Below are 22,034 nucleotides of genomic sequence, written 5' to 3' on the forward strand. Positions count from 1 at the left end.
GTGAAAGACCGATAAGATCCCATCTCTCAAAGCCCTGTAACTCCACCACCTCCCGCAGCCATGTACCATGCTAAGGAGGGGTTTGATGTGTGAGTGTATTGGCCCAGTGGGTGTGTCACAAGGCAGCCTTCCAAGTCAAAAGAACCTTTTTTGTGACTGGAACTGTGTCCTGCGGTATCGGTGAGCAGTAGAGCATGGCTGGTATTTGGGGGATACCCAAGAGGGATAACTCCAATCGGTAGTTAGGATCCGACCAGCCTCAATTAAACCAGTAGTGAATCACTAGAAGGTGAGAAGATAGGTCATAGAGATGTAGGTTAGCCATACACAGACTCCCATCATATGGGGCTCGCTGACAATGAATAAAGGCAAGACGGGGCCTGGATTCATGCCACAGAAATGAAGTTGCGGTCCTGTCTACGGCACAAAACCATGACCGTGGTATGAGAAGGGAGACATTTTGAACGATGTATAAAAACCTTGGCAAGACCATCATTTTATACAACGGAATACGACCCATGACATTCAGGGGAAGGGACTGCCATTTAGCAAGATCCGTTTTTGCAACCCAGATGCCTAGATATTTGATGCTAAGATGTTGGATGGGTATGTTGTCTTGCCAGTCAAAGCAATCTCGGGACAGGGCCAGTGGCCCCCTGATCGACTTGGAGGGGTCCATCTGGAGGCCTGAGGCCTCCGTGAAGCACCAAAGAATGTGAAGACAGCAAGGGACACTCCCTGCAGGGTATGCCAGGTAAAGAAGGACATCCTTTGCATATAGAGCTATGCCGTCTTCATGTCCTTCTCCGCATCTCCATATGAGCAGCTGAATATCATTGCGTATGAGATGTGCAAGGGGCTCAATAACCAGTGCGAAGAGAAGTGGGGGCAGAGGGCAACCCTGACTGGCTCCTTGCCTGATGGGGAAGGTGTGTGTGAGAGTACCTTTAATCTGGACTTGCATTGTAGGATTAGAGGGACTGAAGCAGACCACATAAATGTGGTCCCACACGAACAAGTCTCAACACCAATCACAGATATCCCCAGTACACTGTGTTCAACGCCTCTTCAAAGTTCATAAAAAACAAAGCTAAATCAGGAGGCAGAAGATGACGGTGAGTCAGGGCCACGTGAAGGTGTCGGAGAAGTGCCGTGTGTCACGTGTCGGCATAAAGCCGCATTGGTTTGGGTGTATCAGAGTGTGAAGAACTTGTTTAACACGAGTGGCCAGTATTGTTGCAAAGATTTTAGCCTCTCCGTTAATGAGAGAGATTGGACGGTAGGCAGAAACATGAAGTGGAAGGTCTATTTTTGTGGGAAAGAGCCCCTATATCTCACTTCTGGACAAAGGGCCACAAGCTGAGAGGTCGGGATATCTCGGAAAGTAATGTAATATTTTGCAGGAAAGCAATCGTGGCCACGAGTTTTCCCGGAGGCCACAACGGATAAGTCCGCAGCTGTGAATAGTTCATTCAGCACCTGGGCTTTGACTGGGGACAGTCGAGGGAGGGGTATGTCCTGAAGGAAGTAGGCAGGATAGACCTCATTCTCTCCAGAAAAGGCCATGTACAGCCTATGGTAGTAATGGGCAAAGGCCTATGAAATCTTTGGAAGTGAGAGGGAGACATTACCCTGGTCATCTATAATTTCAGGCACAATTCTGGTCGTCTGTTGGTGGGAGGCCAGCCAATATAGTTTTTCCCATTTTCCAAGGGCAATATTCTTAAGATTGAAGTTAATATATACAGATTTTCAAAGTATGAACCCAATGAATTTCCAGAATGGCACAAACCCACCACATCAACAACCATAGAGAGACAAACCTTCAAATTGAAAACAAAAACATTATATGAATACACCCAATACTTTTGCTGCCATGGGCTTGGTATGATCCTGGTGTCAATAGATAGGTCTTGAATTAGAATTAAAAAAATGCTAGTATGAGGTAATGGGAGGATAACAGGTTGGTGTAATTGTTTTGAACACTTGATACATTCCCCAAAGTATTGTTTTTTACAATAGTAATTTCTTTTTTTTTAATAAACTCTTTGGGATTGCTCTAAAGCATTTAAGGTTCCTTGGAACTACATTGTATTAACCCAGCATTTCTATGTCTTTTAAGAGCAGGATTTGTGAGACTTTGTTCATAAGGAACTGTTGCGAATGTAGCCAGCTCAATCTACTCTAGAGTATACTTCATGGATCATAACCAAGGAATACTGCAAATGACTGGAATACAGTGACTTTAATGACGGAATTTTGGTGTGGGTGTAGATGTTCATGGTAAGTCAGATCCAAAAACTAAGAGGGTTTATAATGAGTCTCATTTAATATGGCCTATAATTATATGTCCATGTTGATTAGAGTAGCAGCATTACGTAGCTTTAACAAGTTTTTGGAAATCAAGTTTTCAGCAACAGTATGGTCCATAGGGCCATACTGAAAAAAGTGGCTGATATTCAAGCCTCCTTTACTTCCACTGACATTTCAGACAGCCCTAGGAAGGTGAAAAAGTAGCCGATACTCTTTCCTCCCCCTCAAACCATACCAGACAGGTCTCTGGATGGTTGTAGAGAAAGTACTACCTAAGGGATATCAGGCCCCTTTCAGATGCAGGCTAGGGGAGACCTTGGGGCACTTATTGAGTGCCTAAATGCCATTACATCAGACTAAACTTTTAGTCCACTTCCCCCCCCTGTTTCTGGGCAACCGGAACCTGCAAGTGTTAGAATATCTAGTGCAGAATTTGAATGCTTCTCTATGGGAAGGCTATGTTCCCAAGGCATGGAAGCTCGCCGTGGTCAGTCCATTGCTAAAGAAAGGAACTTAGGCATCTCCAACAGGGCAAACTGCAAATTTATTTCTCTTCTCCCAATACTGACCAAGTTCCTAGAAAAACACATAAATAGGCAGTTCACAATGTTTATTGACTACGAAGATCTCATCCATCAGTCCCAATCAGGCTGTAGAGCCGGACATAGTACAGAGGCAGCCTTCCTTTGTGTCACAGAAAACCTTAAGGCTTAGCTTGACAGAGGTGACACTGCTGTTCTACTTTTATTGGACCTTAGTGCTAACTTTGACATGGTCAGTCACAACCTCCTGCTGCAAAGATTAGAAGAAAGGGTGTATGGTTTAAGTCTTTTCTACATGATCATACTTTCCAACTTCATATGACACATCACCACTCACAGATATATCCACTACCTTGTGGGGTACTGCAGAGCTCCACCCTCAGCCCAGTGCAATGTCTACGCACGTCCTCTGACTGGTATTGTAGAGAGCCTTCTCATACACTGACAACACCCAGATTGTTGTCTCGTTGGCAGTTCAGGAGAACCAAAATGCGGGTGTCTTAAATACCTGCCTGTCAAAAGTGGTGGTCTGGATGAATACCAAACTCTGTCTAGTTTTTGAGATGACACAAAAAATGTTACATCAACAAATTTAAGAAAAACAGAGAAAGGCAACATGAATACATTTCAGTCAGCTACTAGCATGTGAGGTCAGATGTGAAAGAAAATGCTCAGCCTTCTTAAACTTGACAATGAAAATATGGCAGCACTCTTTAAATGGCTGAAAAGGAGCTCCAGCAAAATAAAAAAAATCCTCATGTGAACACAGGCCTCCCTGTAGTCTGGTGACCTGGGTAAAGAGAAACTACAAGTATTGGAAAAGTCACTATGTGTGGCTTTGACCACCAGCCGTTTGGCTTTGTCAATGCTTCTTTTGTTTTGGCATTTTTTCCAAAACATTATTGTTGGAGAAGCCACTGGGCCCTAATCTAATCTAAACATTGACCAAAGGCAACAAATATTTTTTAGTGTTGAAATACACATATTGCCACAGTAGTGCCTGACAATTAAGGGAACTACTTTATGTTTGTATGTGCTCCTTGTGAAAGAGCAGCATGCTATCACTGACAGTGAAGTTAGCCAATGCCTGAAGTGACCTGATTTATTACCCTTGCTCTATGCTGTAGTGGGTGGAAGAATTTGAATGACACAATAACAAACCAATGGGTGCAAGGTGATAACACCAAACTCTTGGTGGTAGGCAACTAACCCCAGCTGTGGGCCTCTCGCTTGTGGTCCAAAGTTCTTGAGGCTTGCCCTACTCCAGTGCCAGCTGTTAAGAATCTGGGCATCTGGTTAGATAGCAAGCTATCAATGAACACCCAGTTCACTAAGTTAGCGGCTACCTGCTTTGGAATGCTCAGATGGTTGAGAAAGACTTTTGGCTGCCTCGCATCTTCATCACAAAGAACTGTGATACATGCCTTGATCCTATCACAAATGAATTACGGCAACATTATGTAACTGGGTGTTACTAGAGGTGCACTCAGACGTCTGCAGCTTGTCCAAAATGCCCCTGCTAGGCTGATTCTAAAGGCGCCAGTGGAAAAATGAATTCATCTGAAAGAACTGTTACAAATACAAACTACTGTTTAACACAGGCTCTCAGTATCTCAGACACCTGGTATCACTATACCAACCTCATTGCTTCCTTTGCTCCAGCAAATCCAACCGCTCTTTAGGTCCCTGAGTAAGAAGAGCTGTGTGTTCTCCTACTTAGGGTGCAAGCTATGGAACGCAATTCTACAGACACTGAGATCTTGTCAGTCTCTCTCTGTTATTTGAAAATAGCTGGCTGTTCTAAATAATTATCTCATTTTCTATCTGAGAAAGTATCATAGCATAGCAGGGGAAACCCACTGTAGGTAGTTGAGTGCTTTATAAAACACTGATGATAATGATAATAATAATATTATTAATAATAATTATAATAATAATAATAATAATAGAGCACAAGGTTAACTTGCACTTTATGGGCCTCAATTCTGGCTCACATATTAAGAAACCCAAAAATGCCACAATGTTTTGCTTTAAAATCTCAACTCATGCTATTTTATAAAGCCATATGAACCAATCACATAGGACTGGGTCTGAGTATTTGAGAGACAAACTATTTCTTAACTGGACAGGTGGAAAGAGAAAGGTGAACAAGCTTCATGCCTCTGACTGTGCAGTGCAACTCTGATCTTGTGGGATATAGTAATCAGCATTCACAAGTGAATGCAGGTCTAGCCATTAAAAAGATAAATAAAAGTGGTATTCATTCCCCTTAACTTCAGGTCTGCATGGTAGTAGGATGGATCTTTATGCTAGAACAAGGATAATGTTAATTTTTGTTTGACGCCAACCCTCTTATACCCAACCTTAGTTGACATTCAAGGATTCATACTTACAATTAGATACTTACAGTACTTTGATTATTTTGGTATAAGCATCCCCTTATTTTGAATACTAATGAGGTGAACAGTGCTAGGAACATTAGAATTGTCTCTTGCATTTCTCCACATCACACTTCATAAATACACCACATATTTCACATCCACTTACTTTGGCTCTAGCTGGATAGATCTTCTGAACCAATGGAACGGTCTCCTTCTCTGAACTGATCATGCCTGTGATCTCCAAGTCTTCGGAGAATTCCAGTTTTGCTATTCCCTCAAAGCACTTTTTCAAATGTGGCTGGACTCGAAGAGGGTCTTTTGTTTCTGACAAGATTTCAAGGAGCTCATCATTGGATAGGAAAAAAAATCTATAAACAAAAAAAACTGTTAAAACAAACAGATATTTTACTCAGAGCAAAGAACTCTGGTAACCAAGTATTAAATAATGTTTCCTATTTGGAAAAAACATGCTTATAGAAGATGGATTGAAGTGTATTTACTTTCATTACTTGAGCCCTCCACCAACAACACCTAGAGCCTGATTACAGCCTTGGCGGAGGCCGTTGCTCCATTCCAAATGTGACAGATATTTTGACCGCTGTGTTACAAGTACCATGGGATATAATGGAACTTGTAATATGGTGGGCAGGATATCCTTCACATTTGAGACAGAGTAATCCCCTCCTCCAAGGTCGTAATCAGGCCCCTACTGTCTAAGAGTCAAAATGAAATCATTTGACTTTAGTTCATGAAAACCATTTACATTTTTACATGCTAAGAAATATCAAGATCAAGCAAGTTAAAATCCGCACTCCAAGTCCTGAGACCACTGTGCAAGATGCAATTGTAAAGTGCTACTAATGATCCAGCAATGGTTGGTAGAAGAATGTGGGAATAGGACATTACCGAGCATGACAAACAAAGTCCCTCATTATGACTTTGGCAGTCTCTGAGCAAGAACGCCAAAGCCACGGTCACCAGAAGACCACCAGTGCTGGCGGTCTCCCGCCCGCCATATTATGGTTGCTGCCAGATTTCTGCCACACTTTGGGCATATATCCGGCAGGAGCCATGCTGGTGGACGGCGGTGCACTGGCATCGCGTGTGGTGCGTGTGGGTGTATGTGTGTCTGTATGCGGGGGCACTGTGACTGTGGGGGGGGTGGGGCGCTGTGACTGTAGGGAGGTGGGGGCGCTATGTGTGTAGGCAGGCAGGGGGAGTCAGGTGCTTGCTGGGGGGGAGCCATGTACCAGTGAAAGGGAAGGTATTCCCTGTCACCAGTATCCCTACGGCCATGGTTTTAGTTGCTGTGCTACCGCCGCGGAAACCATGGTGGTAGGCCGGCTCTTAATGCCGCCGGTGGTCTTTGGGTGGACCGTCGGTTCGGAGATGTACATCTCTGGCCGGGCGGATCATACTGCCATGGTGGTATGTGTGGAGATGTGGCGCGTTGGCAGCGGCCAACCCACCACACTCATAATGTGGTGGTGTACACCGTCAGCCTGTTGGTATGATATTCAACAATGTTTGCATTCAAGGCATTTCTCTGTTGGCAGACTGGAGTATTACAAAACAAACCGAATACCAAGTCTGTGTAGTATTGGTTTCTCATAATGCCTCTTTCTTCCACCACCCTATTCCTGTATCTTTATATCACTCTTGCAGATTATGTTTAGCCCCTGTTTCCCCCTTTGTCACTGTTTTACCAATGTCTTTCTCCTTTTTTCATTCTCTCTTTTGCCCTGGACCAAAGTCAGATGCTAAAAAATAAATCTGAGACCCCAAAAGTACACACTGATGCCAACCAGCAGTCACTACCCCAAATTGCTTGTGGCTTAGGCTACAAATAAGAGGGCAGTCAGTAATCAGCCAATAATCAGCCAACACAGACCACAAGGCAAGATTTATCAGGTTTTATTAATCTTCCACCAGGTAAGGAAAGAATGTTTGAGTAAAAAATCCCTTCCAAAAAAACACACGCCTCATCTTCCATCTCTTCCTCAACAATTACATTTTTACATTTCTGAAAAGGATTAAAAATGCATCTTTTTATTAGTCTAGGAAGACATGACAACCAAAGGAATAATACGCAGCAACCGAAACAACCTTGAAGAGTGGCCTTCGAACCCTTGACCCAGTCCTTCCCTCCTTCTAAGTTCTCAGGCACAGCTACAAGGCGGTGACAATGTTGTACAAAAAGCACCTCAAAGGATGAAGGATACTCTTGGTATGTCCACTGCCTAAGGTGCCCCATCATATGTTAAGAAACAGTGGAATTACCATTTATGGAAGCAAACAGGAACATTGAGGATAGCTAGAGGGTGGCTCATTGCAACAGTCGTACCCATCACTCTCCATGCTCTCACATGTGAAAATACAGCAGAGAGAATTGGCAATTGACCGGCAGTAATAACAAGGACCACTATTAAAGTGTGAAGATGGACAAACATGGTGATGTGCAGATGCATGTACATGTGGGTAGGTCGCACCAGGATGAGGCCAACTTGTTACAGGGTAAGAGATCCTCATTTTGCATTTCAAAGTGATTTCGCAACTGCATTTCTCTTTCTTTTGTGTGTGGTAGTAACTTTTCTCTGGGTCAGTCAGTGTGTTAAAGATTGGCATCTGTCGATACTGGTGAATACAATATCCGTTTCCTTCCTTTGGGTGAGGAAACTATAAGGCCCTAAATGTTTTCAGGTGAAACCGGGCAAAAGCATTCTATATAGCCATCCAAGGGCAGACACCTATAAACCATGGATAACCCTGATCTGCTCAAGAAAGTTGAAACCTGGTGTGGTTAAATGCTCCCCCACCCTGATAAGCATAGGAAAGCCCACTAATGACTTAGAACACAAACCTCAACCTGGAGCAAACATATTGAAGGTAAATTAATGGGAAAGGCTAAAAATAGTTCAAACTCAGTAAAGTAGTGTCTGTTTAAATTAAATTAGAGGAAACTTGTTAGACTGCGCTATAATTCTGAAAATCTAACTGGATAAGAGCTTGGCACTGAGACATGGAATAGGATTCCCATTGTCATTATCTTGTTATAATAGAGTGATGTAACTAAATATAAAATATTTTTCTATTTTTATGTGAATTCCTCTCATAACCCTAGGAACAAACTGATGTTGTTAAAAGCAGCTAGAAGAGACATGTGATTTGAAGGTGAATGGAAATCAATGTACAGAAGGTGCTAACTGGCTACAGGTTTTGTTACAGTAATTCAACTGAGTAAACACTCCCAGGTTTTTTAAAAGCAGCTCTATCTTGTGCATCTAGCACCCATTGCATTGCTTTTTTAGTCACAGTCACAGCCTAAAATATTTTTTAATATTCTGTGACTTCAGTGACCATTCGAGAGTCCTGTGTGATCACTGTCACCCCTAAAGTAGGCCCTATGTGACCCACAGAGCAGGGTGCAGGATATTTAAAAAGCAGGACACTTACTTTTAAGTTTCACATCTGTGGGTAGTGAAAAATTCCCAAAGTCGTTTTTTCACTCATGTGAGGCATACTCCTCTCATAGGCCAGCATTGGGAATTCCTTAATATACTTTTGATGTGATAGAGATATTAAAGGCTTCATTACGAGTTTGGCGGGCCTAAGACCGGCAAACTCATGGTGGTGGTTGGACTGCCACAATCCTGCAGGTCTGACTGCCAGATTACGATCCTGGCTGTCGGACCGCCAGGAGACCTTGCCTCCGCCAGGATCAGGGATCCCAAAAGGGTTGGCGGTGGTCAAAGTTGGTTAAATAATCTCTAATTTTCTACCCTGGTGTGGATTCTTTTTGTGGTTTTTTCACTGTGTTACTGTGTGCGTTATTGCACAAATACTTTACACACTGCCTTCTATGTTAAGCCCACCTACTCTTTGCCAAGCTACGAGAGGGTGAGCACAGGATAATTTGGGTTGAGTTGTGACTTACCCTGACTAGGATTGTGGTCCCTACTTGGACGGGGTGCATACCTCTGCCAACTAGAGACCCAATTTCTAATAGATGGTGCATAATAACATGGTGTGGCTTGATTTTTGGATTTTAGCATTACAATGATTAGGCAAAGCTATCGCAATTCCACAAGATCACACCCACATGACAGAAATTGTGCCCAGTCCAAATTATCATACACACATCCTGGAAAGTGATTCCCAAATTCACCCTTGTTTACATCCATTCTGTTTGTATATCAGGCAGGTGAAAGGTTGCATTTTTTCCAGAGAGCAACTCAATCTAAATGATTCAGGAGCGGAAATGACTCTAGCACGTCACTGCACTGTAGCTAGGAACAAATCTATATAAAAAAGCCAGGGCCCACAAAAATCATTTGCACCCTTCAACTATTTTTTACCTTTTTCACTCCATACTTTACAATGTACAAAACATATTTCAACTAACCACTTTTAATTTGTAACCCTTAATAACTAGTTTACAAAATCTATTCACGTTGAATATATCAGTACCTGCCACATTAGGACAGGCACAAGAGTAAAAAGATAAGACGTGTTTATGGTTCTCATGTGGAAATTTCTTCAATTGAACAGGGCAAGTAACTTTAAAGATGTTAAACTGTATGGGCTTTAGCATATCTGTTTCCTTATTTTAGCTTCTCTGAGGGGATTTCAGTCTCCAAGAGAAATCCAGGTCTGTAGCGTTTCGCTGTAATCCCGACAGGCACGATTTCGTCAGTTGTAAGGCCCATTGAAGATTAAGATGAACACGCAATGAGGGTGAAACCCCATTAAATCCCCCTGTAGAATAATCAGCATAAGTGAATTTCAAACTTGCATATCACCAATAGACCACTATACCTGGGAAAGTACAATCTTTTCTTCTCCAAATAGAAATTGAGCCCTTTTTGGATGTCTTCCAAGAGAGCATTCGATTCAGTAAGCCTTCCAAGCATGTTTGGCTGTTCAGTGGCTACAAGCACTTTGGTGTCTTTCACCTACGAAGGCAAAAAGTAAAATTACACTTTCGTTGGCTTTTCAGTTCTGAAGTATTGTGTTGAAACCACGAAAAGACTATATTTGAAAATGTATAGTTTTAATCCTGAATGAGTAGAATCACCCCTCATCAGATGGTCAAAATTCCTATAATTGATGAGATGTGGCACGTGAAAGATGGGACATGTGAAAGGCAGCAGAGGTCGGATGAAAGTTTCTTACTATGAATGGACTACATCCTACCTGACAAATAACTATAATTTCTGTGCAGACTGGATAACCTTTCTCATAGCACTACACCAACGAAAACAACCCTGCAGAAGAAGCTAAAATCCATTCTTCAGCACGATGTCTGAATCACAATCTATTGAAAAGCCAGAAAATACCGCTTTTCACACAACAGCCCATATTAGTTATCATCATTATTCATTTGATATACTTGCATGGTACTTTTCTCTACCATCATATTTATTAAAATGCCTGTAGAGTTCACAGAATGATCTTGTTGACTTCCATGAGGGAAACAGAAAGAAATGCGATTAGTTATGTTCGCATATTACCTGCACATCTAAACATTTAGTAGCTAATGTATGGGTGGTGTATCCGTGGCACGTTACATTTCACTCAGTTTTTCCCTAGCCAAGGCCTTTAGATTTCACTAAAATAATATGCATTGTAAGGCACTTTCAGCCAGTCCTCTTCATACATCTATTTTTTGCTGTGGCATTCACATTTTTCTTCAGCCCACTACAGCAGTGGTTCCCAACCTGTTGTCCAGGGACCCCTTAGGGGTCCACAAAGCCTCCTCAGGGGGGTCTGTGACTACTTAGAAAATGAACTAATATTAACAGATTAATAAAGTGTATATAAATAAATATAGTGGCTAAATATACAATTGACATTTTTTAAATGTACTGTAAATGTCAAGTAATGTAAAATTGGAGCCTAAAAATTTAAATTAGTATTCTCAGATTGATTTACGGGAGTAGTGCAGGACCATCAAACAGAATACAGTATGGACGTGTAGATTCAATTTAATTTAGAAAAGCTCAACCTTCCTAGTAAAAATAAAAATTTTAAAGTTTTTATTTTATTTGTTTGCAAATTAAATAAACAGTGTTCATTTTTGTGTTTGTGTTTGATGGAATGCTTGTTTCTGTATTTTTTGTGTATTGTTTTGCGGTTCAAATCATCAACAATATTTAGGCCTGGGCCCCCAGCTTAAATGAATGACCTAGTGCGGGAGGGGGGTCCCCGATTCCAATAATGATTCACTGGGGGTCCCCGGGTTCCAGTAATGATAATGTGGGGGTCCACAGAAGTTTAACAGTTGGGAACCACTGCACTACAGCACACAGTAGGGGTCACTGGGCCATCCCTGTCCAGTCTTTGGCAACTTGGCTCTGAGTAAGAACATTCTGCTAATTCACTAGGAGGACACCCGCAATAGTCTCTGACAAGGACCTCAATAACAATGTACACTTTTTGAGACCAAAAGCGGTTTTACTTTTAGCCATTTTGTTATTTTGGCGAGGGCCTGCAGCTCTCCCAACAAAAAAGTTTTATTAAAAAAACTAATAAAACAAGCATTGACAAACCCACCAGCCTGACAGCCAGGGACATCTTCTGTCTTTGCTAATGTTTGTTTCATTGGATTAGATGAGTTAACCTCCTCTAAAACTTTGAATCCGTGAGAAAGTATAATTTCTATTCACAAACTACATGTGACGAGTAGCTGGGTGAATTGCAGTGGTTCCCCCCCCAAAAAAAAATTGGGTGGTCGATTTCCTCTGGGAAGGTCAGTAGTGAAACAAGAGCAAATGTGGCATAGGGAGGAAAACCCTTATTCTCGACTAGAAAAAAAAGCAAAAGGACAGCATGTGCAATTGTATTTGTGTGGCATATATACATGTACACATGTTCCCCATCACATTCATGCATGCAAAAATGCTTTCGCTTGGGAGTGACCTGGAATTCACAAAAAATCGACAGCTATTTCTGGGAAAATGTCACAGACGCAATTTTGCAAGTGGACTACAGGACATTTTGCTAATAGCAAAGAAGTCAACTGTGTGACTCCAAACATAGGTGAGTCTATGGGAATAAGGGTTTTACATTTTTGAGAATTTGGCCCAAAATTCAGAACCTAAAGTAACAAAATGTGGAATGTTTTAGTTGAACAATTATTTACTAATATAGTCATCTCGTTTTCTACAGACCTTATACAAATTGTTTTTATTTTTATTTTGGCATCTCCAAACTTTTCTCCACCACATAGACACTACTCATTTTGTAGTGACAACAGAACTACAAAAATAACTCGTTGTTTCTTTAGGGGTGCTGATCTACCTTTTACAAAGATCCTGAAGCCTAGAAATTAGTCAAGTTAAAATGGCATTGTGTTCTACAATGTATGTATTAAGCACAAATAGCTACTTACTGCCTCAGCCATTATATCTTTCCAGTAGTTGTCTACAATGCCAAATTTTCGACCTTCTTCCGGCATTTGAGCTATAATATCTTCTGAACTGAAGATGGGTTCCAGATAGAGCCAGGTAGCTTGACATTTTAGCCAGGCATCTAAAATATCTTGCATAGACGTCAGTTTACGTTCCCATTCCTGCAAACATAGTAAGACGCAAAATCAAGTTGGGTGTCAGTGTGGTACAAAGGCAGGATAATTAAATTATTATACAGAACACATAATTTACTCAGATTTTCGGTTGGCATACAATGAAAAAAATTATGCTTTCAAATGTCTTGCAAAATTTCACAACTGACCAAAAACAAATTCTAATACATGCAGTTTAGCATCTTCTGGTCATTAAAAAACTGACTGTTATGGATATACAGTATGAGATGTCCTTGTGTCACATTTATGATTGGAAGCAACTCATTCTATGTACTCACTTTCAGTAAGATCATTAAGACACAATTACATCACATTCAATCAGATCAATTAAGCATTAGTGCCTTCTGCAGAGGTTTTTAACAATAGTGGGATTAACAGCTGTACTCACCCACCTCTCAGTTATGGGCCCGAGTTGAAGGTGAGTGCTCATAATAGATGGAATATTTATTAGAACCCCTTTCAGAGGGCCACATGGCACACAGTGAGCTACTGTACCCAACCATGGTGGTTGAGGCCTTTCACTCCTGATGTCCCAGTACCTGACCTACTATGGATCCTTAGTAACTTGGCCAAGTACCCCTTCATCACTTGTCTCTAAGTGGTAGCAGTGGATGGGTAGTCAAAGGCTCCCTCAGGGAGGGAAGTGCAGATATTGATTAGTCACAACTCATAACTCAAAGTGCACTTAGCAATGTCAATTAATCGATGTCCAGTACAATTCTTGTTTTTTATTAAAAATAAGTATTTCATTTCTAGCTCTATGCGTCCAAAAGATATTAGGACATTCATAAGCAATAATATAACCAGGGCTCTGGTGTTTACTCACAAGTCCCTGTATACTATTTTCCTTGTAATGTGGTTGGGTTATTCCCAATTCACTGGTGGTCCCATTCAAAGAATGCTCACTATCAGGCCTTACTCAAGAGTCCACTCCAACTCTTAGAAAACAGTCAAAAGTGTCTGTGGTGCCACAGCACCTTTCTCAGCGAGTCCCTGTGGGTCCTGGCAGGCCCGTATCTAGTCTTACCCACTCCAGCAACAAGGAAGAGATCAGCATCTCAGTGGGTCCCCCAACTGTGGGCACTCGCAATGCTCTAGTCTTGCCCAGTCGAGTCGGTCTGCACGCAGGACACACACAGCAGCACCCAGCCAGGCAAGCTCTCCCTGAGCTGTGCGGCCCACTCCAACAGCAATTGGAGGTGTTCCTGGCTTCCATTGGTATGCTAAGTTCCGTGCTCCCCAAATGGTGCTGGTTTCACCCTCCCCGCACCGCACTCGATTAAGGGTTAAGTTCACAATGGCCCTCTGCTGGTATACAGGGGTCACAATCTGATCCTGCACCCAGGCAATGACCCTTTCAGTGCAAAGCTGCCTCCTCGCACCGGGAGTCCTTTCAGGAGGGCTCCTCACTGGACCTCATTCCCTCCAGTGCTCACCTCTTCCTCTTTGCCTAGACAGGCACTAGTGCTCCAGGATCAAGAGCAGGTGGCCTTGGTTTCCCTGGGTGCTGCCCCCTTACCCAGCAGGGACACTAGCAGGCCTTGGCCACCAGTCCTGGCCACAAGCAGAAGTTTTAAAGAGCTTCCCCTCCACACAGAGCTCATCTGGCTGCTTGGCAGATGAAACATTTTGGAGCTCAACATCCCCTTCATATAGTCCATTTCCAGACACCAAATGTGATTTAGGGCCTAGGTCTGCAAAGTTTTATGTTGAAGTTCTGCTTCCGTTGAAGTACACCCTTCTCTGCTCTCTTCTTCCTCTTGAAAGGCTGTCTGTCACAGCAGGAGAGACTCCAAAGCTGACAGGCCCACAACACAAGCCAGGGGAATGACAAGAGTTCATGTCTGGATGTCAGCCACAGTGATATGTGTAGCAAAAGGTTAATCCTGGGCTCCTAGCCCTACTCTTTTTAATTCCCTTATCAGCCCCATCTCCTTCCTGAGATGTGTACAGGCCTGTTCCTTGGGATCTCTCACTGAATCATAGAGCACCCTTTGAAGTGTACAAGGGGAGTCTCTCTGTCTGTTCCCCATTGTATTCTACCTAGCTCACAGGAATGCAACAATACACATCTGTCTGGAAGGATTCATCTACTCCTCATATCTTTACCAGGCATGCGGGGGCTTCCCAAAATGGAGCATAGAATCCTCCATGTAAAGTACCATTGCGCGTGGACTTGCACTCAGTGTATGGGCATAGCACATACACCATTTAGTACTGTTACATCCATGCACTGTGCCATCACAGACAAACACCCATTCATCTCACACATTAATTCTGTGCTCACTGCCCAGTACTGTAGCCTTTTTGTCTTGTGCTATGGTGTGCTATTTGTAAAGACACACATTGCCAGCACTCACATTCACCATGCACTCACCATGCATGTGCTGTGCAACACAGCACCTTCACATATTATACTTTCGTAAATACAGACATCTAACACATGCTTTCACTGCCTGCACAGCACTAGACCTCTCATGTAATGTTTCCCTCGCAGGTATACATAGACCCAGTACACTCATTCACTATGTGTGTACTGCACAGCACCTCTCTGTCTCTGTAGTTTATTCTTCCCAGGCACTAATACAGCCAGTGCAGAGGCACCACTCCCTCCTGCACTGCACATCACTTTACATCTAACCGATGTAGGCCAAGGGGTAGTTAAGCACACAGCATTGGAACTTTTAAGAAGGTGAGTGAGACTGTAGGCCTCACTTCAGTGACACAGGCTAAAAAAGGACCTGTTTGCTTCTTCTGATCACTACATGGTATGCTTCCACCACCATGCTAGTGCCTCCTAACTCCTGGTGAAGGCAGTAGCCTTCCACCACTATGAAGGTAGCCCTTTGAGCACCCTTCCCAATCCATGAAGACTGCAATCTGTGAAATAGGCCTATTTCATGGTGCACATGCATGATATATGTTTACCTATGACAACAAAAATCAGCATTAGGGATCCAGACAGTAGTACAGCTAAGCACTCAAGGCAGGGGTAGACATTCATTACCATGCAGAGGACCTTTCTGGTACAGCAATTTTGAAAATTTAAGGTAGAACTTGGAACATAGATGCAAATGCCAAGGTAGTTTCAGCCATTTTTTCAGTTACTTACAAAGTAGACATTTTAAAGAATTATTGATTGACCATGAATCCTGGATGAGTATATTTGGCCTGATGTAGAAGTATACTGTTAAAAGTGGAATATTCCTCCAAGGAGCATTTGCTTCCCTCCTCAATTTTGACTTCCTTACAATGTATCACATTCTACAACACTTACATATGCTCAGTCTATGATGCTGCATTTTCCCCACCAAAAATCTCCAGCTTTGCCCACTCTTTTTACACTGCTCTGGATTACAATATGACTTTTAGTTGTTTTCCATTAAAATATAATTCATATACCACATTATGTAAGCCTCAGAAGCCCCACCTCAGTGTAGTTAGCCTACTGCTAGCCACTCTCAGTAAATTACCCCAAAACTCCTTCTGTAGAATTGTGTGAGGGGAGGTATTCCAAGATTTAATGTAACTTCCCTTACACAAGGGGGAACTTAAAACTTGGACATTAAGCTAATACCCCTAGCTTTAAGAGTTTGGCCTGTGTGTATGTCTACTCTAGTCCATTACGGATCTGAAACATTCATCATAAATGAAGTGAAACAAGTGGGATGCATGAAGTCTACAGTACTGATATGCCATAGATCCTATATAAAAGGATATCACTTCATCTTAGTAGTGTTTCAGGATTGTGCATGTGATCAGTCATGGCTCAATCCTAGGACAGTTGTACTATTGCTGCTATGGTTGGGGTATCATTCTTGAATGCACCTCTAGCAGTGGCATCTGACCCACAAGAGCAGAGCTCCTACTACTGAGTGTAGAATGGAATAGGCTGATCACTTTGATGTGGCAGCATTCCAGTTTTACCTCTGGCACCAGAGGCAGAGAGGACCCAAAATTATCTATTTGGGGCGAATACAGAATTGCCAGCTATTTTTTTTTCTCACGTTTTCCAATTGATTTCATGTTCCAACAAGGAATGACCCCAGTGATTACATATGTCACACTGCCTCAGTGACAGTCTGGAATCTTTTCAACAGAACCCCATGCCCGAAAATCATATTTTAGTGACACACCAAGTAAGATCTACTGGTAGGGAGAGTAGTATTTTCTAGAGTACTAACACACATCTATTGGGCATGTGTTCCTTCTCGCTGCCTTTGCACAATGAAATCATTCAACTTCCATGCAATTAATCATGTGTAATTTTGACTCCTGAGTAAGGGTTACCCTAAATGCATTTGGGTAGTATTTGACACATTAAATACTGGAGATGAAAAAATCATGAAAATCTTATATAAAAAGTCACCTTTTTGCTTCATTTAAGTGGAAATCAGAACTTGATCATTATTTAAGAAGAAGAATTGGCTTGTGAACAGTTATATAAACCTTCAGAGAAGCAATTACTTATTAGCAACCGTGCAGACTTATTGAGAGTTGTGACTCTTAGGCTGGAAGAAGTTTGACGTGGAAGGATGATTAACCTTTTGAGTACACTCCTGGAATGTTATACCTGTAAATGTGTGAGTTGGTAACAAACTTGTATTGAAATCGGACACTTTGGACTTAATTTAAGCTTCCCCTTCTCACACTGACAAAACAATATGAGATATTTGTCACAAAGTAGTAAGAATGCTTCTATTTTTTGGTGTGTTTCAGTGTGACACACTTAGTTGGACGGGTAGGCCCAGACATGTGTCCAAAGCTGATTTGTATATACCTGAGTCCAAACTGAGGTGGCATTGTGTTCAACATAACAATGGAGTGAAGTGTGGCCTGAGTAATTACCAGTGGCTGGAAATAATTCAAGCATCCCATCCATCACTTTTTGTATTGAGTCCTATCTCCTACCTTGTGAGAACATTCAAATTGGTGGAGATCATATGCTACACACAAGTGATTAGGACCAGCATCTAAACATCACAGACATACTTTAGAGAATGAATAAAACTTTATACCTAACCCTGTGCTGACTTAAAAGTTTAAGTAATGTGGTGGTTGTAAGCACCCAAAACTACCACAATTCTTAATGATCTGAAAGAGAAGCCTATGGCAAAGATATACTTATAGCATTAATTAACAGTGATACATGGGTTATACTTCCTTCTAGTCCAACACCTACCAAATATTTACTTGGTCTTTCAAAACTCCTGCACTTTTTATAAAAAAATATGTCAGCCATGCCAAGGTTGCAAAGCATCATAAGAGGAAAGTGAAGAAATGTAGGTTCTATCTTACTCTAGCTTCTTCTTCTATTGCTTTTATGAACGGAGAGCCACACATTGTCTGCGTCTTTACAATGTGATCATCAAGAAGTAGTTGGATGTCATCAACAGCAGTGAGGATGCTTGTATTCTGCAAAGACAACACATTTTGTTAGGCAAATGCAACAGATTTAGTATGAGAATTATTTTAGCAGATCATGAAAAAGACACTCACAGTTGTTGTTCAACTACATGTATGATAGCCAACTGGGCTATTGGTAAGAGGTTCCTTTAAAGCGCCATGCAAAATTGTGAGTTGCTTTAATAGTGTTAGGTACATTGAAGCCTTTAATCCCTGTATAAAATCCTGTCTCTAGCTTTCTTATACAGTGTAGTTGTGATATCACAAGTCACCTGTAATAAGAAATATAGATAGTTGCTAAGTTGTAATAAAGTCATACTTTTTAGTTGGACATTACTATGCTTGCTTCCATAGCCAGCAAACTGTGAGTGGCAAGGTAAAGGAGCAGAATAACAACATTTGTTTAAACAAGGAAAATGACAGCAAACCTTTCAGTTCTTGTGGACTGTTTGTGAAACGAGTCATTAGCAAAAGGGAGACATATCTGGCAGCATGTTCATTTTTTGCACAGCTGTAGTTCTTTACAGAAAAGCAGCAACCTCTTAGCATGTTTCCACATACTATAAACAAAGGCTATTTTTTTAAAGTGACGTTCATAAAACTGCATACATTTTTGCAACAAATCACATGCTGTATATTTTTGTGTTTAATTCTGCAGTACATTCTGCATTCATTCTAAATATTAGCAACTATACTCGTTCATATGAAGGAACAAGAGACTAAGAATTACATTTTTTTGGGGTGACAAGCAATGATACAACTGTGTATTAAATTAGAGCTACTGGAATTATGAGACAAGGGGCCACCAAATTATGCAGCAGGGCTGACTCAATTACATGGCAAGAAAGGGTAAATCATGTAGTTTAATGAGGCACGTTTTGTGACAGTGTTACTTCATTAATATGTTATTTTGAAACATTTTAACACCATCTGGGTAAAGGTTTACCTTATTAGGACCAGATTACCATCCAATAACAGCAACAAGTAAACACAAGGTGATCACTTTGTGAAGTGTCTTCCACTGTGCAGCAACATGTGTTGCAGAGTTTTTAGTAACTTTTGATCTATTTGATCTAGAAACATTTTTTTTTAGTGATGTCTGCAGATTATGCAGCAGATGATCGATTGGTCTGCTGTATGTCAAAACTACCCAGGCATTTATCACTCATGCCCTAACAACTTGGTCCAAAGGATGAATGCGATTTTACAACGCATTCCTTTACCATTCAAGTCGTTACAACGGCTTGCCTTACGGAAAGTGCTGGATTTGGAATAACATAATTTACTATTCCAACTCCAGTCTCCGCAACAGTAGGGAAAGTGTTGGACTTAAAGTCCAACATCAGTCCAACGCTTTACTTAAGGCAAGTCTTTGTAACAGCTTGGGTGGTAAAGGAATGCATTGTAAAGTCTCATTTCTGGTTTGGATCGCGTTGCCAATGTACAGCGTGGTTCGGGCAATGATGGAAAGGCTGTTTTCTGGATGGGTCATGTGTCAAATGTGATAAATGCATATTTATGTGGAATACGCTGTGGCAGCATATAGCATAATTCCAGTGGCCCCGATTATAATAAATAAAACACTCTCTGCCCTACATTAAAAGGATATTGGAAGTCAAAATATCACAAGACAGCTTTAACTCATTGCCAGAGATTATGTCATCAATAAACATTACATAGTTAGGGAGGCACTGGGCCTGATGCCGCCCCGCCATTGCTGGCTGAAAATGTCTATCACATTTTGGATGAGATCCTGCTTTGGGGGTCTGTCTCTGATAAATAAAATAATTGATGGCCTATTCTACCAAAAGTGCACCTTAGGGTTGGGAAACTCAGTATGTCACTATATGGTGGATGGGGACAAAAGCTGCAGTGAATCTGATAGCTTAGTGACCTGCTTTTAGACCTCTAAATGAACTTCTTGCAGTAGCACCATCTCTCGAGATTGCACACTAACAGATGTGGCTAGAATTTTCACAAAACGACTGTCCCATTTATATTGTGACCTAGGATCCTTTACAGGGTGTTTGAGGGCTACATCAGTGGTGGAAATACAACATATAAAGGGTCAACACTATTTAAAATATGTTTTGATCATTTAGAGATCTCACATAAGAAAAAACAACATATTTGTAAAGTCATTCACCACTCTGCATATACTAACAAAAGGATAAAGGCTTGCAAACTTTATTTCTCCCTTCCTAAACCCAATGCAAATGTTTTATTTCCCAAAATTGCAGTTATTTCATACATCAAAAATGTCAACTTACTGTGTCCCTGTAATTAACAAAACTGAAGTACATGTTGGCCCATTCCGATTTCATCTTCTCCATGGCTTTCTCTAAAGAATATTCTTTAACAGCTGCTGCGCCAATTTGGTCTAGCCTAAACAAAATTAATCAGAGGAGCTTCAGTCACAATTTGTTTCAGAATATATTTTCTTCCTTTTTCAAAATACAATGAAACCGTTAAGCAGCATTTTTCAGTAAACCTTGCTCACACAAGTAGAGTGAACTTGTTCACTTACACTAAAAAAATAGCATTAAAAAAGCCTGGAGTTAGGGAGTTAGATTATGCAGCAGATGATCGATTGGTCACCTCTTTCTGGAAATAGAATTATTTACATTTCATGTTCAGTTGACTATGCAAGATGAAGTGATTTGCTAGCATTTAATATATTGTTGATACGTTAAAGTCATGAAACTTATTACAAATTCTGCATCGGGGACTACAAAGACAGTGAGGCCCATTTGATGACACTAATCAGAGGCTAGTGTAACACGGACACTCTAGAGCTTTTGTGGCCACTACTTGATGTCCCAATTGAAATACCAGTTTAGGAAATCTAGACATTATTTTGCAGTTTTAATTATATGGAGCCAATGTGAGCGCTCACATTATTTAAACGGAATTTCAAATACACAAATGAAAGGTAGCATTTTAAAATACACTAGATCTGTGCCATTGGTCATTTCTTATTAGGTTGAGCATATAAAAGCGCGCAAGCGCTGCTTTTTCTTTTAATTCTTGTAATCTATTCTTTGGGCTTTAACCACGCCCATCACTTTCACTTGTTCATGGGCTTGCCTTTCAAAAATCCCTTGATTTAATTTGTCGAAGGCATGCATACTTCATACTTTTTCCAGTGTCTAGCCCTCCTCAAGAGCACCGGCCAACTACTGCAAACATACGCAGCATCCATGTTTTATGGATGGTTTCTGGACTACTTTTTTATTTTTAGGTCGACTTTCTCTCGATCGTCAGTATTGGAGCGATTTGCATAAAGCGCCCCAATACTGGTAGTTACTTGTCATTGTTTTTTTTGTTTTTCAGTTGCGCTACTGGCACTTTCAAGTTTTATACAGCGGAACTTCCGATCGAGTTCCGACTGTAAAAAACTTGAAAGCACAACTAGTGCAAGAGAAAAACCAAACATAAAATGACAAGTAACTGGTAGTTACTTGTCATTGTTTCTTTTGTGTTTCAGTCGTGCTCATGGTGCTTTCAAATTTTGTACAGTGGGAACTTGATCAGCAGTCCCACTGTATAAAACTTGAAAGCACCATGAGCGCGACTGAAAAACAAAACAACAATGACAAGTAACTGGTAGTTCCTTGTCATTGTTTTATGTGGCAAGAAAAGTACAGTTATGAACTTACAACGCTAATAGCTCAGCTCAAACTCAAGCAAACGCAAGACCTATTGCATTGGAAATGCTTGTTGAGGAATGTTGTGGAACTTTGTACATCAATATGCAGTCATTTTGAAGCTCTAAAGGTATAAAATGATTTCTAAAAACAATGTTTGATT

At 41.2% G+C, this 22,034-nt stretch overlaps 1 protein-coding gene across 1 annotated transcript in view; it reads right to left on the minus strand.

Moving 5' to 3' along the window:
• DNAH3 (dynein axonemal heavy chain 3) overlaps positions 1-22,034 on the minus strand; it is a 536,699-nt gene that overhangs the window by 276,724 nt on the left and 237,941 nt on the right. The window contains exons 20-24 of the mRNA XM_069210285.1: positions 20,495-20,609; positions 18,117-18,233; positions 12,627-12,806; positions 10,052-10,188; positions 5,403-5,604 (exon numbers count right to left, since the gene is read on the minus strand). Of these exons, the coding sequence (XP_069066386.1) occupies positions 5,403-5,604; positions 10,052-10,188; positions 12,627-12,806; positions 18,117-18,233; positions 20,495-20,609 (751 nt within the window). The remainder of the gene's footprint in view (positions 1-5,402; positions 5,605-10,051; positions 10,189-12,626; positions 12,807-18,116; positions 18,234-20,494; positions 20,610-22,034) is intronic.

Source organism: Pleurodeles waltl, chromosome 10 (genome assembly GCF_031143425.1).
Source record: "Pleurodeles waltl isolate 20211129_DDA chromosome 10, aPleWal1.hap1.20221129, whole genome shotgun sequence".
Classification (NCBI taxonomy): Eukaryota; Metazoa; Chordata; class Amphibia; order Caudata; family Salamandridae; genus Pleurodeles; species Pleurodeles waltl.